The 17,137-nt window shown below is 33.8% G+C and overlaps 1 protein-coding gene across 2 annotated transcripts in view; it reads left to right on the plus strand.

The window, feature by feature from the left end:
- Window positions 1-5,157: 5,157 nt before the first annotated feature.
- LOC124362466 overlaps window positions 5,158-17,137 on the plus strand; it is a 334,448-nt gene continuing 322,468 nt past the window's right edge. For both annotated transcript variants that reach the window (XM_046816991.1, XM_046816992.1), the window contains exon 1: window positions 5,158-5,363. In XM_046816991.1, coding sequence (XP_046672947.1) covers window positions 5,310-5,363 — 54 coding nt within the window. In that variant the 5' untranslated portion in view covers window positions 5,158-5,309. The remainder of the gene's footprint in view (window positions 5,364-17,137) is intronic.

Consider the following 17,137-nt stretch of genomic DNA (forward strand, 5'->3'; position numbering starts at 1 on the left):
TGCTATTCTAATAAATTAAGTTCAAGATTTCTTTATCTAAATATAACTTTTTTATTACCATTTTAAAATTATCACTTTTAAACCGTAGAAGATATTATTTTTATTTTCATCAGTAATACATAAAAGACGTAAGCATTCGCCAAAGCTAGATTATAGTCCTGTGGCATACACCAGTAACATATCAAAGACGCACGAACACATTACACAAGAATACAACGCTGTAACATGAAACATTGTTTAGTACCACTTTTTTTACAAAAACGTATAATGATACTTATATGTAGATTTTAAAGTACGTTTTGTGGACGGACTTGGAAACATTTTACAATGTGAATCCAGACACTTATGTACTGCATAACATACAGGAATAATCGGCATATATACACAATCGTATATCTCCACCAAAAACTTGCATGCAATTCAACTTCTCTCACAAAAATAGGACCATCAAGAATATGTTTTGTTTAAAGTTTGTCATTATCGATGGATGATTTGAGAGGATAATAGGATTTCGGACTTTCATCATCAGTATATGTTACAAAATTTATAACACTACGTTTCGAGGATGAAATCTACTCTCTTTCTCAGTTGTAAAAACACAAAATCCCAACAGCTTATACCAGTTCGGTATTATAATAGATTTTTCGAGTGGCAGTCCATTACCGTACTCTGCAGGTTTTAAGTGAAGTTTGTTAGGCTTTTTACATCTGAGGTAGATGGTAGATTATTATCATAGAAATGTGGTATTATACTTTTTGCAACGTATCACGATGGCAAATGTCTAAAATCCTAGTATCCATCTTTAATCGCTGAATTTATTAAAGTCATTGTTGAAAGAAAATCTTGAACAACCCTACAAAACAACGGTAAAACAGAAATAAAGCCCGTGTCTTATCGCTATTGCTGTCTCGATGTCTGTTACTGAACTCCACCTAAGTAACAAAGGAGATTGGTGGTTTTAATTAGAGTGCAGCAATTGTTCCCGAAGCACTTAGACAAGTTTGTCGTTAGCTGTTAATATTGTTAGTGACTGTCATCACAGACAGACCAACTTTGGAGTCCACATTGAGGCATTCCAGTATTCCTTATGCCTAAGTACAATTTAAATTCATATTTGCAGCTTTTATGCAGAGCAGCACTGAAAATATGTTATGTAGTGAGCAGTGAAAATATTTATGTGACTACAAACTGTTTATTGTTTGTAAAATTATATATTCTAAAAGTAAAAACCTTAATAAGTAATATCACTATATCTACATCGTACAGTGAGATTGAAACGTAGTATGAACACCCTTTGTACCATAATAATATAATCATGGTATACAGTATATAATCAGGTAACGCTGAGAATTACTAATCGATAGGTCATGAGTTCAAGTCCCGGTAAGGCTGACAAAAAAGGTGAAATCTACTGCAGTGACAACGTCTGAGTTATCGAGTATCGAGTGTTTAACCCCTTTTCTGTCTTCTCTTCTTATTTCCTAATTTTTATTCCTTTCTTTTTTTAATGTACTAGTTATATTCGCACCTGAGGAGGGGTGTAAATTTCAATCCTCGAAACGCTGTTTTTAACATTTTATACCATATAACGTGAGAAAATGTCCGAAATCTTATTATCCTTTCAAATCTTCCATCGTCATTAACAAACTTTACAAAAAAAATAAATGTGCATAACAGTTTTTTTCTTAAATAATGTTTAGCATATTTGGCAAGAATGTCACGGGCAAGAAAAACCCGCCGAAATTGATTAAAACTTTCGTTCCATGCGTTGTGTAACGAATCTGGAAAATACTGACTGTCTTTCTTGATACGAAATCAATAATTGGTTCGCAGGTGGTCAGATATTGAAATGGAGGGTTGTTTACATGTAATTGATGGGTTACAGCCAGTGGACGGTTTCGACGGGAGGAGAAAGGTTGGTAATGGGTGGTAGCATGTGTTTATCGATTGGTAAAGGTCCCAGTTTGGTATAATGACAAGAGTCTAAGCGAGTCTGATTGTGTCTTCTGCATAAAAAGGAAGGTGAAGGAGGTCTGTGGGCGAAAATATGAGCACATACGTTACGCAATTCCATTCTATTATAACTACCTTCGTAATTAGATTTCTAACAATGTAATCTCCCTTATGTGTTTGAAAGTGCAGGCGAAATTTCATGCTGTACTCATTAAATAATTAAAATTCATACTATAACTTCATTACTCAAATTGTACATTCCATATTGCTTCGTTTAGTATCTGTATAACTTTACGTGTATTAGAAAAGATGTTATATTTGAACACTGGAATATTTTTAGTATTACGCTTCAATTATTGCCTTAGAATTGCTAATGTTTGCATCGTATATTCAAAACAAATTTGGTAATACATACCAGTAGCTACAAAAACTATTAAAAACACTTATTTCACATATCAATTTAAAGTATAAGATGTAAATCTTATTATTATAATCTGTTGTTATTCGTTATTTTGTAGAAGTTTAGACATTTTTTTCAAGATACCTAATCTTTTGAGGTTGCCATTATTTTTAATTAACGTTTATTTTAGCATGAAATTTAATTACCATCATAAAAATGTTTATACCAAATTAAAACACTGTAACCAAAACGGCGTTTAACCAAAGAAACCAATAAACAGATAAGGGAGAAATTTAGACAATGTGTAACGCCAAAGATTCAGTTTTTAACCAATATAAAACATTTTGGAAGTTTTTTAAATATATTTTAAAATTACTTTTAAGTACCAGTGACCGTACTGTAAACATCCCATACAACAAAGTTAAGTAGTATATTTTTAAAATAAAAAAACGTAAATTACACCTTTGTGTGAAATTAATCTGACATCAAACAGAATTTCATGTAGGTCTGAAAAATAGCTCTTTTAATGGAAAAACTAATTCACACTCACTTACTACGAAATTTCTATATTTTCCTCTATCGTTAGGCATGTATCTTAGAAACCTTTGCTATCATGACTATATCAAACTTTTATTATTTACCCAGGACATGTGTAGCTACAACCTGAACGACAATATCCATAATGATGAGAAAAAATATAAATTACATACATGGATCTTTAAAAATAATAGAAGTTTTATGTTATTCAAATCTAAATTAGGCTCAAAATCGAGTTTTGTCAAATAAAATAAACATTAAAGTTGGAATAGAAGATGTTTTGTTATTCATTACAATAAAGAATTGTGATGTTTAAAACTTTTTACAAGATGTTATATTATTAATAAAATAAAGAGTATAAGAAATTAGAAGTTATAAATAACACTGATATTAAACAATTTGCAATATTATAGTAAGCAACAACCAACATCTATATCATCTTGAAACTTTTATAAAAACTATTTTTTGTTTTAATAAAATTCTAGGTTCAAAAATACTTCAAAGTAACTATACCAGTAAGTAAGTATACATCGATGGTTTCAAACATCCACTTGATTTAATACACCATTTTCAAAATATGGGATGTATGAACATGTACATAGTAAAACACAGACACGTTAGAAATATAATGGTTTTCTAATCCCACCATGTGGTGGCAATGATTGAGTTACTGGAAAATGTATTATGCGACACTAGAATTAAAATGGAGATGGTTAGAGGGGAGAAAATTAGGGTATACGCACAGTAATCTTTTGTGGCATAATAGAGAATATCTGTTAGAAAAACGTATTCTGTTTACTGTATCAACCATCAAAAGTTTCCCAGAAATATTTTGAGGCATCATTTAAGTTGTGGTATGTGGTAGTTGTGTATCATTTATTTATTTTTGTATGCTTAGATTCCAGGACAAGAAAGTGTGATCAATTTTTGTTTCTGAAAAATATTTTTTTGAGTCATTTGAATTGTTGGCTGAGTCAAATTTTGTATTTTATTGTGTAAATCTACAGCCACATAAAAGTATAAAAATATTTTGAATAAAAATCTCCTATCACATAAGTTTTACTTACTTCCAATTGGTTTCAGTTGCCTAAAAATAAGACTTTCTAGAGTTGTTCCCACGACTTTGCACCAAGATATTACTGAGATGTAATGGTCACTGGAAGTACTGGAGGGTATTCCATTCTTCGAAACTAGTTACACTAGTTTAATTATTTTAGCATCTATCATTAGCATTATCCTTTGATAATATACTTGTCTATGGAAATTCCGAGGACTCTGTGCTTGAATATATCTTGCTTACGACTCGAAAAGCCCTTATATAGGCATCAGATTGCAAGTAGTTACAGTTTAAACATTTAAAGCTATGGGGTCAGGGGCTCTTGAAGTTGAAGAAATAATTTTTTTCACGTGAACTCCATTTCAATGAACACCCATAAAATGACATGAATATGTATGAGAAACTTTTATTACATATAGTTGAATATTCTCAGCTTAGAAAATAAAAACGGAATAAAATTTACTTTTCAAAAATTTCTTCAAACCGATGATTTTTTTTATTTACTTTAGTTAAATTTCTTAAAATAGCTACCACTTGGAAACGAAATATTGGAAAATGGCGATTATGTTCTGCAAAGTGTAAGACGTAGACTATAGTTGAACAATATGAAAGATTTTAAAAAATTGGTTTAGTCATTACAAAGATATACACTACTCCGTTAAAAATTAAAATGGTGGAGTACGTCACGTTACACAAACGTCTGCATTAAATCGTTACATCACAGATACTCTTTGTATGAATATTTTTTTACCGCTTAAAGCGTGCACTAGAGGCTGTGGGCAATTTACAGTTTCCCTCCCTTGGTCGTTTGTCTCTAAACGCAAACTCCAACTTTCTTTACTGAAATTCGCTTTTACAAAATATATACAAACAACATAATGTTATACAACAATAATATATTAACAACAATAGTGTTCTCGGTGTTATTAATATTCCGAATTATAATACGATTGTGTGACCAAACTAATTACTATTCATTACTTCTGTCCATTTAAGAATATAATCTTATTTGATCTTGAACAGAACTCAACTTGTCCTACAGTAATTACCCAGTCGCATTGCAACAGCTTAGTAACTTTCCATAATACTAGCTCGGAGTTACGATGCAAAAAGTCACGTATGTTGGCAACATGTTCGATACACAGTGCAGAGGCCGCAAGTCAAGGTGACTAGATAGCAGTGATAGTGGTAGTTGTGTGAGCGGCCGCCAGGTGCCGCGCTGGGCGCTGCTGTCGCATTGTTGCCCAGTCTTGTGTTGCCGTCGCGGGGAGAGGTGGCGCGTGGTCGCGGCTTGCCTTGTATCGTGTGTGCGATATGTAATATACTCGGTGTCATGTGCTTTACCTTCTAGTGCCTGTAATAATGGATACCAACACAATCATCGAGGGGACTGTCAAGTTCCGGGATGGCAAAAAGGTGGTTATATACAATTACAGTTCATTTAACACTTATTAAACATAGTTCAAATTATATGTATAAGTGATATTGAATTAGTTCCATATAAGTTCGATTATCTAACACCAAATTTATTAAAAGATTCGTGATTCGTGATTTTTACTATGAAATATTGTATTGCCGGATAGAGTTTTTGTAATTGATTGCTTGTAAGGATATTTAGGAAATGTACAAATGCAATTGATTATTGTCAATATACAGCAGTCAATCAATTTTCAATATTTTGAATTTATAATGCACTATCGAGTCCAGGATTTCACAACCAGATAACGAGATTTCAAACATCACTTTTGAAATATTTCATGTAAACTTAATGTTTTTAATACTCGCACCCGTAGGCATGTAACCATATACAGTTTTACATATTTATAAGCGTTCACATAAAAGTATTCTTTAGATTAACTTGGAAACATTTTGGAATAAATGCGCACTTATATTACCGTTATTCCTAAACAAACTAAAAAATTAAACTTTTTTATAGCGTTAACAGCCATTTCGAATTAGTATTGATTATAAAAAAACATTCATTAAAGTATTAGTCATTTTAATGTGGCCTTTCGAAAAGCAAGTTGAGCGCCCAAAATGGATTTGACAACATAAACGAGTTCCAACACACGTTGTGAGGGATTTGAATTAAGTAATTACAGTAATGTTGTTAAATACGGACCATTTGTGTTAGATAATATGATGAACAGCCAGTATCATCAGCTGGTACGGAAATGCTAATCGATTTATGGGGAACAAATCATTATTACGGTTGGTCCAGTTATTGTCATTCCCTCCACAACCCCCCCCCCCTTCATCGTACTGTACCCAGGTATCATCCCCTCACCCACCCGCCACACACAGTCCGCTACGTTACAAATCCGCAGATTACAACAGAGTCGGCCTTTCACGACACTCTTAACGTAATGACGGTCAGACCACGTCCTGACGGAGTTTTCATAGCCACCTTTTAAATCTAGCTCAGCAATTAGGTCCGGATCCGAAACGAAAAACATATTAGTTTAGTGCGCGAAATCACCGTTACATTTTCAGTACGATGTACTCTTTATTTTTATTAATAATCGTACTTCACTTGTTATAAATCCTATTGGGATCTTATTTAATAATAAAATGGGTTTAACGTAAAGTCGTCTGTAATCCACAAGTCATCCCAGAATACATTAAGACAGATCAACTTCTTAGATTTAGATTGCTCAACTAAGAGATCAGACGACTGTCAGTTACAAGTTCGGGATGAACTTTGACTTTATAGTTTAAAGATTCGTGTTGTATATTACAAATTGATTGCACCATTCGCCTTCACATAGGTCAATAACCGATAATATTATGACGTTGTGGAAGAAATTCGTCTATAATCCTGAATCAGAATATACCCCACGATTGATTAAAACGTAGACAGATCAACTTCTCAGATTAGAGATTATTCAACAAAGGGATCACTCGATCTTCAGCTTCAAACTCGGGATACACTCTGAATTTATAGTTTAAAGATTCTTGTTGTATATTACATATTGATTGCACCATACGCCTTCACAAAGGTCGATAATCGATAATATTATGACGTTGTGGAAGATAGTCGTCTGTAATCCTGAATCAGAATATGCCCCACGATTGATTAAAACGTAGACAGATCAACTTCTCAGATTAGAGATTATTCAACAAAGGGATCACTCGATCTTCAGCTTCAAACTCGGGATACACTCTGAATTTATAGTTTAAAGATTCTTGTTGTATATTACATATTGATTGCACCATACGCCTTCACAAAGGTCGATAATCGATAATATTATGACGTTGTGGAAGATAGTCGTCTGTAATCCTGAATCAGAATATGCCCCACGATTGATTAAAACGTAGACAGATCAACTTCTCAGATTAGAGATTATTCAACAAAGGGATCACTCGATCTTCAACTTCAAACTCGGAATACATTCTGACTTTATAGATTAAAGATTCTTGTTGTATATTACATATTGATTGCACCATACGCCTTCACATAGGTCAATAACCGATAATTTATGACGTTGTGGGAAATAAAGTCGTCTGTAATCCAGAATATATCCCATGATTGATTAAAACGTAGGCAGATCAACTTCTCAGATAAAGGATTATATGTAATTAAGAAATCAGTTGTCTGTCAGTTTCAAGCTTGGGATAAACTTGTTTAAACTTGGACTTTATAATACTAAGCGCTCTTCTCCATTTTTATATTAAATATTGATAGTGCAATACACGTTCATTTGGCTCAACAATATGATAATATTATGACATAGTGGGATATAAAGTAATCTTTAATCAAGAATTTAATCAGGATTCATTAAAATGTAGACAGCTCAGATTAGATATTCAACTGGGAGATCTCTTGACTGTCAGCTTCAAGCTCACCATTGACTTATAATTTAAACTTAAACTTTATAGTATTAAGCACTTGTTTCATTTATAATAATAAATATGCATTGCGCTGTACTATTTCATATGAGCCATCAATGAGATAAATATAATGTTGATTTAATTTATATCTGATAACGTTAGTGATATTTCATGAGATGGCGTAATAGGAGAACGGTTGGATTACAGGTAAGGCCCATATTACGCCACTGGGACTTGTTTAGTAGTTCTGTTATCCAGCGACTTGGTTTTAGGACTTAGTTATTGGATCAACGGCGTATACAGGGAGGCCACAGCTCCCCCCCCCCCCAATCACAAGAGACACAAATTTGTACTTATGTTGTTTTTATGTAGCCATAAGAAATATTCTATATTCTAAGACGGTCTCGCCGCCCTTCTAAACTTGAGACCTGGAAGCTATATCATCATTATTTTTTTCGGTAACACATTTTTTATTTTTGGAAGGGCTATCAACACGTTAATCAAATATAAATACTAAATCTGTAAAATCTAATAAAACATTCATTTAAAACCATGATCATTGTCTGCTTGCACTGCACCCATGCACTGTTAAATTTAGGAACATCCGTTACAGTTTGAATAGGTTTCGCCGGTATTCCCAGAAACGACCACCTCTGTGATTAGTGAAAGTATATGATATGTTAGAAAGTTAACGTTTTCCATTGTAGCGTGGTACTTGTAGGGGACAAAGTTTAATAAACTTTATAATTAGACAGCAAGGGTGTAAAACTATAACAAAAACTGTTCTCAACAATTAAATTTCTAACAAACCTTAGATATATATAATAGATACAATACAATTTCAGTCTACTTTCTCTCAACGTGCAAACTGAGTTGATGGCACATATCGTAGCTGTGGTGATAAAATTTTCTCCCTCCCTCCCCCCCCCCGCCATAATAGGAAAGGGTTGGTCACCCTCAAACTCAAACATGGGGTACGCCACTGCATTGCTATTGGAAGAAAGCTGTTCGAGTAATTTCGAAATTAAAACCCAGAGAGTCGTGTAAAATTGCCTTCAGGGAGCTTGGATTTCTAACCTTACCCAGCCTCTATATTCTCGACGTTACCCTGTACTGCCGATTCAAATGTGAACTGGTGCAGGGCAGGGACGTCCTTCAGTACGAGACCAGAGGCAGGAACAATTTCAGGACAGAACAGCATAGAACGGCTATGTTCGAACACTTACCATCTCAAATGGGTGTCAAATTAATCAATAAGCTCCCTGGAGATCTCAAACGAATTAATGAACCCAAACAATTCAAATCTCGATTAAGACACTTTTTGTTGTCAAAGGCATTTTACTTCGTTGATGAGTTTACGATGGGCCGCTGGGATGAAAATTAATATTTTATTATTATTATTCTATTTATCCTTTTCTGATATCCAAAACATGCAAAATACAATATATTGTTAGGTTCACACATGAGTATGTGGAATTAACTGTGCCTATGTTAAGATAGGTTTTAGTTTATAGATTTTTAAATCCAAATGTTGAAATGACGCTTGCAATGCAATTTTGTTAATTGTTTTACTGCAATAAAGAATTATTATTATTATTATTATTTCCTCTGCCAGCTGAAGTCGGCTTTAAGGTTGTGCAATCGATTTTTGGTTGGAATATTTTAATTCTTAAAGGAAAATTTGGTAATAGTCTTTTAAGATACCTTTTTTGAAGATATACCAGATAGAAATACAATTTTTCGTTTCTTTTAAGTCTAATTTTGAAAAGTTTATTTATTTAGAAATTAAATTAATTTCCGCAAGAAAAAGTTTATTAAAACGTGTAATTTTATACAGGCGTGAAAAAACTATAATTTTCCTTACCCATAAATACATTTTTAAAACTTATTTTTAACTAACATGTAACTTTACATAACTCATAATATACACATTGTGAAAAGTTCACACTTTTAACCAGCAATTTGTATTTAGGTCTGATTACAGACTGTCTGAATTTCTACTTTAAATGCAATTCTCGTGAAAGATGAAAAGAGCCATTTCTTACGTTTGAAAACTTCAGGTGGTTATCTTAAAGGACTATAAATTTAAAATAAAAAAATATTTTCCTAATCGAAAATAAATTGCATTATTTTTAGTCATTTTTGACAAGAACCCTTGTAAAGATATCAAATCCACCTTTCTGCGAGGTAAGGATGTTATTTAAATTCGCTGGATTTAACGAAATCTACCTCTGAGTGTTTTGTAATTGTATAAAAACAATTAAATTCCTGAGTGTATAGTGTAATTACTACAAGGTTCCGTTTTTGAACAATTTTGATCAAAATGTTTATTTTTGAAAGACCCACTTGCTGACATAAACTGTTTCATACAAGTCGGACGGTCCAAGCGCAGCGCGCTGACCGGGGTCATTCATTGTTTAGGCGAGTATTCCCGGAAACAGCTGCCGTTTGCCTCTCAAAATGCGGCCATTTCTGTTCACTCCACCCGTTCCGCCTCTCTCTATATATATACACTGGCGAAAGTGGAGTAATACGGCTTCCAACACTGGAGTACTCACACCCACTCCACCGTTATTCCCGACACGTGAAGCTCTGAAATCCCAGCGACCCGACACAGTCAACTTCTCAACCAACTGCTTTTAATGTCAATATTGTGTCCATTGTTATTAATTTCCTTTTCTGAATTAGTTCCACTTCACATTAAAGTCGCAATAGATAGAGCATTATGATTGTTCATTGTAACAAGGTATTTGGGTCACCCAAGACAAATAGGTTAATGAAATACATCTCAAGTCTGTGATTAAATTCTTTTTTGCATCTAGTCCAAAAATTACTACAATAACAAATTTTTTCAATTTTTAAATAGTTAGATGTGCAAAAATACAAAAATAAATCGCTTATATTAGTGCGCTCAATATCTCAAAGGCACTGTAAAATTGTTAAAAAAAGTATACGATAGAAAAAACGTATATATTGCTTAAACGTTTTTTTCATTTCTACCATTGTTAATTTTATTCATAGTAAATAATATTAAGTAGACTAGCACTATTCCGATATTTTTATACCGACACGACGCATTCTATGTTATATAATTATAATTTGTTATGTTCAATTGTACATAATAAAAAATTATTGAGTATATTTTTTAAGTACATATTGTTTTATACCTCGATAATATATAGCTTTCAGAAATCCAACTATCCGCAAAACCTTTTGACTATTTCTTCAATTGAATGATTTACTGTTATAATTGATAAGGATGATGGAGTTCTCGATCACAACACAATTACTATCTTTATTCCGTACTACTACATTAGTGATAGAATTCATGTCAATTTGAGATAACATTCTTTAAAGTAAGAACGGATTTTGTTGCATAGTGTAATTAAGGTTCAACCATTAACTTATTTTATATTCTAATAAGTTTAATCATTTGGGTTATTAATTTTTTGTTCTATAGATTATTCAGTGCGATATTATGCTACTGGATTAGAATGTTATTTCATCAGTAGTGAGTGAGTTTATTTTCGCTCTGAGATAACCGTTTCAGCCAGACTGTACACAGTTTGTTACACTAATAATACAGTCTAAGCAGACAGCGCTGTTGTATGATGTCTGAGCATGTTTGTGTTTTCTGATAAAACTGTTTGGGCTTTGAGGAGTCTGAGGGCCATGTTGTGTTAGTGACTCTAGGCGCTAAAAATAACTTGTTAGATAATTTTTAAATCCTTCTAAAATCTCAAGTTTTCCTATTGCGAGGACCCTGGTGGTTTCATTATCGGTAAGCAACCAAATTTTGACTCTGGCAACACTGATGTGTGTGACCCAAAGTATTACGTTACACATAACGTAGCTATGGTGGAAAGGGTTGATTATTATGTGACTGTTGTGTTTACCTCCAGTTCACCTTCCTCTTAGTGCAGGGTCCGGAATCTGAAGCTAAACGCGAGTCACATAGAAATAAACTTTCCCACCATAGCTATGTTATATGTAGTAATCTCAGTTGATCCACCGTACTTAGAGGTAGTTCTAAAACATCGTAGTTCTTCTTCTTCACCTCGATTGTACTACATTCCGTAGTCTCTGATGTCGAAACGACATAAAGAGTTAGTTTTGAGCTTCTTCGTCGACGCCCTTATTTAGCTCTCTTCAGACAAACATAACTCCAGATTCCAGAATTCAGTCTTTGACAGCGTCAGATTCCAGACATAACGTACACATTACGTTACAGTTTATACAGTGCAATTAAAACGTGGAAATGATCAACAAATGATTTTATGTATCTACGGCTTAATTGGTTAATCCAATAAAATTATAAATAGTACTCAGGTTCGGAACAAATCGGTATTGTGTCTGTTACTAATACTTGAGTTGTTTTGAAAGGTTGAATTGTAGAGAGACAAGGAAAACTACTTCTCATTCCTTTCTGATAACCTTTGATTAAATATAAATTAATTAAGTATATTACAAAATTAGATAACGGTTTGAAACAGGTTACGTATTTTCATTTATGTAATACAATTGAAACAACATTATGCTAATGAATACAAAGAAGTGATGTAACTGTTATTATTAACTTAAAAGTTATAATGGTCCTAAATTACAAAGTTTATTTCATTATAATAATATTATACGTAGTTGACAAATTGCATACACTTTTTTAGCTACAATTTTAAAATATAGCAATAGTCATGTAAACGTCTCTACAATGTAAAAACAAAACAAACCTGGACGGTTTTTTCCATTCATGAACAACTCTCTCTTATCTCTTCATCTGTTTACACTGTGGCATAGACACGTATCACCCTCTCTATCTCTTCATCTACTTAGACTCTTGACATAGCCTCTTGTCAGTCTCGTGTTTCTGTGTGCGTGCGTGCGTGCGTGCGTGTGTGCGTGCGTGCGTGTGTGCGTGTGTGTGTGTGTGTGTGTGTGTGTGTGTGTGTGTGTGTGTGTGTGTGTGTGTGTGTGTGTGTGTGTGTGTGTGCGTGTGTTATGCCCCCGTTTGCCAGCAGTGTTGGCCCTCATAGTCAGCTATGCAGAGTCAGTGATTGGTCCATTATACTATTGGAGAAAAATATCAAGAGCTTTCTATCTTGACTTTTCAAGGTCAGTTATTGCACCATCTTGTGGAATTCCTCCTCCAGCAGAAAGCGTAGAAGGCACCAATCGCGTCAATAGTGTACAAACAACCCTGTCGCCTGACCAACCAATGTACGCTGTTAAGTGTCAACTAGAGTGGTGCCGGGGCGGTAATTGGCCGGCCTTCTCTCTGCCGTCAGTGTCATTGTATAAATAGTTATCGTCATTGTATTAATAGACGGAACGCAGTCGCTTCCACACCTCCCCTACCACGCTGCACCACCATGCCACATGCCGCCACAGCCTTCTGTTCTGTTGTGTGATTCACACCCACACAGCCACCACAACGTGGAATGTAGTGTTCAAGTTGTATTGTGAAATTCATTAACACAACTGGTACTCAAACACAATAATTGTGTCCCGTGATTAGAGTATCATACAGTATGTTGATTAGTAAAGTATTTTCAGTCAGCCAAATTTTGTTCCGTGGAACTGTGTTTAGAGTACAACACGCCATTAGCTTATGAATTAGTAATTCCTGAATATTCACCTACAATTCACGTCTGGAACATTTCTTTGCTAGAACTAAATGTAATTAGTTTCGGAGTATAATGGTATTCATTAGACAAGACCTTATTGAAACATAGGAAAGGAAGGTTGGATGAAACACGTACCTTCAGGCAGTGCTGGATATAAGGCGGATCGAACTAGAACGAGGTGTTCCGGTGCTTCTCTCTAAAACATAACAACTTTTGGTTTTTCCGGGGAACTTTTCCCTGCATCTCAGAAGGGCATATAAAACTATTTCGTGACTGCATATTTTCCAAATCTCCAGAGTGGAACACTAGGGCTTCTTTTAAGAGATTTTCCATGATCTCGAGACTCAAAAGCTCCAGTTCTATATTTTTTACAATTATATTGAGTTTCTGAACCTCAAATTCGATTGGTGTTATCCTTTTATTCCAGATTTAAACTATTTGTTGGATAATAACAAATTAGATAATTAACATTGAATAGATTGGTAATTATGTTGCTAAATAGAGTCATGCATAATTAATTAACTTGTAAACAAAAAGATTGATGCTTATTCACGTATTATTAACATTGTCTAGTAAGTTACCAACATAGATTTTAATTTATTTATTTTCGCAAATGATAAATGTGTGATAAAGCAGAGCTACTGTAATATGTGAACTCGTCATTTTGTGACTTAAACTACGATTAACTTAATAAAAAAATTATGTGCGAATATACATTGACAGTAAATGTATAATAACAACAATAATAGAGGAGGCATAATATCGCAAACCAAATGCTTTGATTTAATAAAGTACTCTACATTATGGAATTTTTGAGTTACTGGAAAGCATGAAAGATTCAGGTTAAACTGATATACCAACTTCCTATGAAACAAAAAACCAAAACTGAGCTCAGCCATTGGGTATATATTGTTCCATTTTTAGTTTGTTTTAAACATACCTCTATAACAGGAATTAAGAACATGATGTGATGTTCAAGCTAAATGTGCTAAAGTTTTCGCTGTAAATTCTTGAAAGACATGGTTTAATAATCATATATATATATATATATATATATATATATATATATATATATATATATATATATATATTTATTATCATGAACCATGATTAAGTATTATAATATTATAAAGTATTATAATATATACTTTTCGTGTATCTAAGTACACTTCTTCAGATAAATATAAACTGTATAAATATTTACAGGAATGAAACAAGGAAATCAAAGATTATAAAATACAATAGATCGCCAATTTTGATGGTCGATGACATTGACGTCAATGAATAAGTAGAAAACATTACATGTATCTTAACTTAAGACCCATCGTATGTCTTGTTTGAAGTATCAGTTGGTGTGCAGTTTCACTTATTTTCTATTTCAATGTATTAAGGTTTTCATTTAAATTTCAGGGATTTTATTTTTACCTTTGATGGTGTAAAAACATTATAAATAATTAGTTTGTGTAAGTTTATAGCGTATGGAAAGTATACATATTAAACAGAAATATTTATTTTATTATTTCAGTTTACATTTTGTAACTGAAATGTGCGCAATGCCATTTATATTTTGGATTTTCTTATAAGCATTCACTTTTTTGTTAGCCCTACGTTAAAATTAAACCAAAATACTATTCTACGATAAGCCTAGCTTCATTCAACTATGGAATCTTTACACTGAGCAAAACTCCCAAATAAACTTTTGAAATGACAAATTATTAAGCTAAAACCGAGGTTTAGTTGTACTTATTGTGGATATAAAATAGTAATGATAATAGTATAGAAAATATTTACGACCCTGACAATGAAATATTTCATCAAATATCCATACGCCAATACGCGAACGTGACAGAATGAATGAATGGTATTCAGTGTAGTAGGCTATGGCGTATACTTTGCAGGTATCTGACTCCCGGGCGTGACGCACGTTCTGGCGAACATGCTAAACGATCTGAAGAATTCTGTACACGGAAAAGCGTTTACCTGTAATGTCGAGTCGGTGGCGAGCATTGCAGCGGCACAGCACTTATCATCGTTTGTCCGACACGCCTATTTCCTCGGATTGTACTGAACGGCGAGTCTACTTCCGGACTTTCTTACTGTCTCAATACGTGTCTCCAGAACTTTAATAGGCCCTCTTACTTCATTACGTACCACTACGAGATAATTAAGTGCTCATTGCAGACTTCAAATTACGTGTTTGATGCTTATATTTAACAAGTACAATATTCAAGACGTTTTAAGTATCGATTGTAATTATTAATAATTTTTACCATTCAAAATCATAAAGTCAAAGTGAAATCTTTTCGCTGGTAATGAATAATAATATTTAAATCGAAAAAAATAACGTTATTTTTCATTTTTATAACTTGCAAATGTAAATATATTACGTGTAACTTTACTTTCCACATTAACTTTCCACGGTTTCACAAAGTTCTGACATTCATTGAGGGTTAATTGGACGACTGTTGGCACTAATCAGCGTAGCTCTGGGCCAAAATAATGGGAGAACGCGGTGCAGCGTGGGAGCTCGGGTCAGAGCGAGGTCAGGCTCAGATACCGGGCAGGAGTGCCGAACTAATTAGCTTCAACAAGCTGGCACGGTTCAGTTCATTCTACCTCATCCGTTCCACGTTCCGGTGTTCCGCATCTCTGTCCGCTCCTGAACAGATGATTGGCGCCGTCTTGTTTGCCGTTTCGCTGACAGATTTTAGGAATTTGTCACTTAATTTTCCCATCGGCATCAACTCTTGATGTCTTTCAGAGCGATGAAATTTTTGCCATAATACAAGTATTAGTAAATCATAAATAAAGGTTAAGTTTTTGTAGAATAAGATACTTGTTATTGTCTCAGTCCTTTTTGTTATTCGACACTTTGATACAAAAACATTCAAGTCACCTCATTTATTTGATAACATCTGAAATATCCAAAAAACATATGAAAAGTCATTAGACTTGTACACATAGAGATTCGAAAAGACATCCGATACGATTGTTTTCGTTTGTGCTTAGAAACAGCTAATACGTAACGATCAACATATTTTCCAAACAATTAAGAGAATGGAATATTATTCATTAACACATTGTAATGGTTGTTACAGGGGCTGCAAATTGTTTCTGTGATTTTTCCATGACGCCTGATATGGCCTCGGGGGTTGTATGGCACTTGCGAGAACTAGCAGTCTCGTGATATATTACGGCTGTATGTGTAAAACATAAAACTACAGTCATGTACAATATGTTTATGTGACTCACGTGCCTGGTAGTAAGGGTAGAGGTGTTATATGACATTTATGAGCTTCCCCAATCACAAGACACATAACGATTGTAAAACAATATACAAAACTACAATCATATAAAATCTGTTTATGTGACTTTCACGTACTGGTGTTGAGGCTAGAAGTGTTATATGCCATTTATAAGCTTCTCCCTTCACATGACACATCACGATTGTAAAAATATAAATATAAAACTACAATCATATACAATCTGTTTATATGACTTTAACATAATGGTGCTGCGGCTAAGTGTCATATGACATTTATGAGCTCCCACATTCACGTGACACACCAAGATTTTAAAGATCAATAAATAAAACTGCAATCATATACAAAATGTTTATGTGACTTTCACGTAACGGTGACGAAGCTCCGAGCGTGACGCGACACCTGCGAGGCTCACAGTCACGTGACATTGACTGTCTTCTCGGTGACAGATGCTTGCTACTTGTCTTAACTGTAA

Source organism: Homalodisca vitripennis, chromosome 5, assembly GCF_021130785.1.
Source record: "Homalodisca vitripennis isolate AUS2020 chromosome 5, UT_GWSS_2.1, whole genome shotgun sequence".
NCBI classification, from domain to species: Eukaryota; Metazoa; Arthropoda; class Insecta; order Hemiptera; family Cicadellidae; genus Homalodisca; species Homalodisca vitripennis.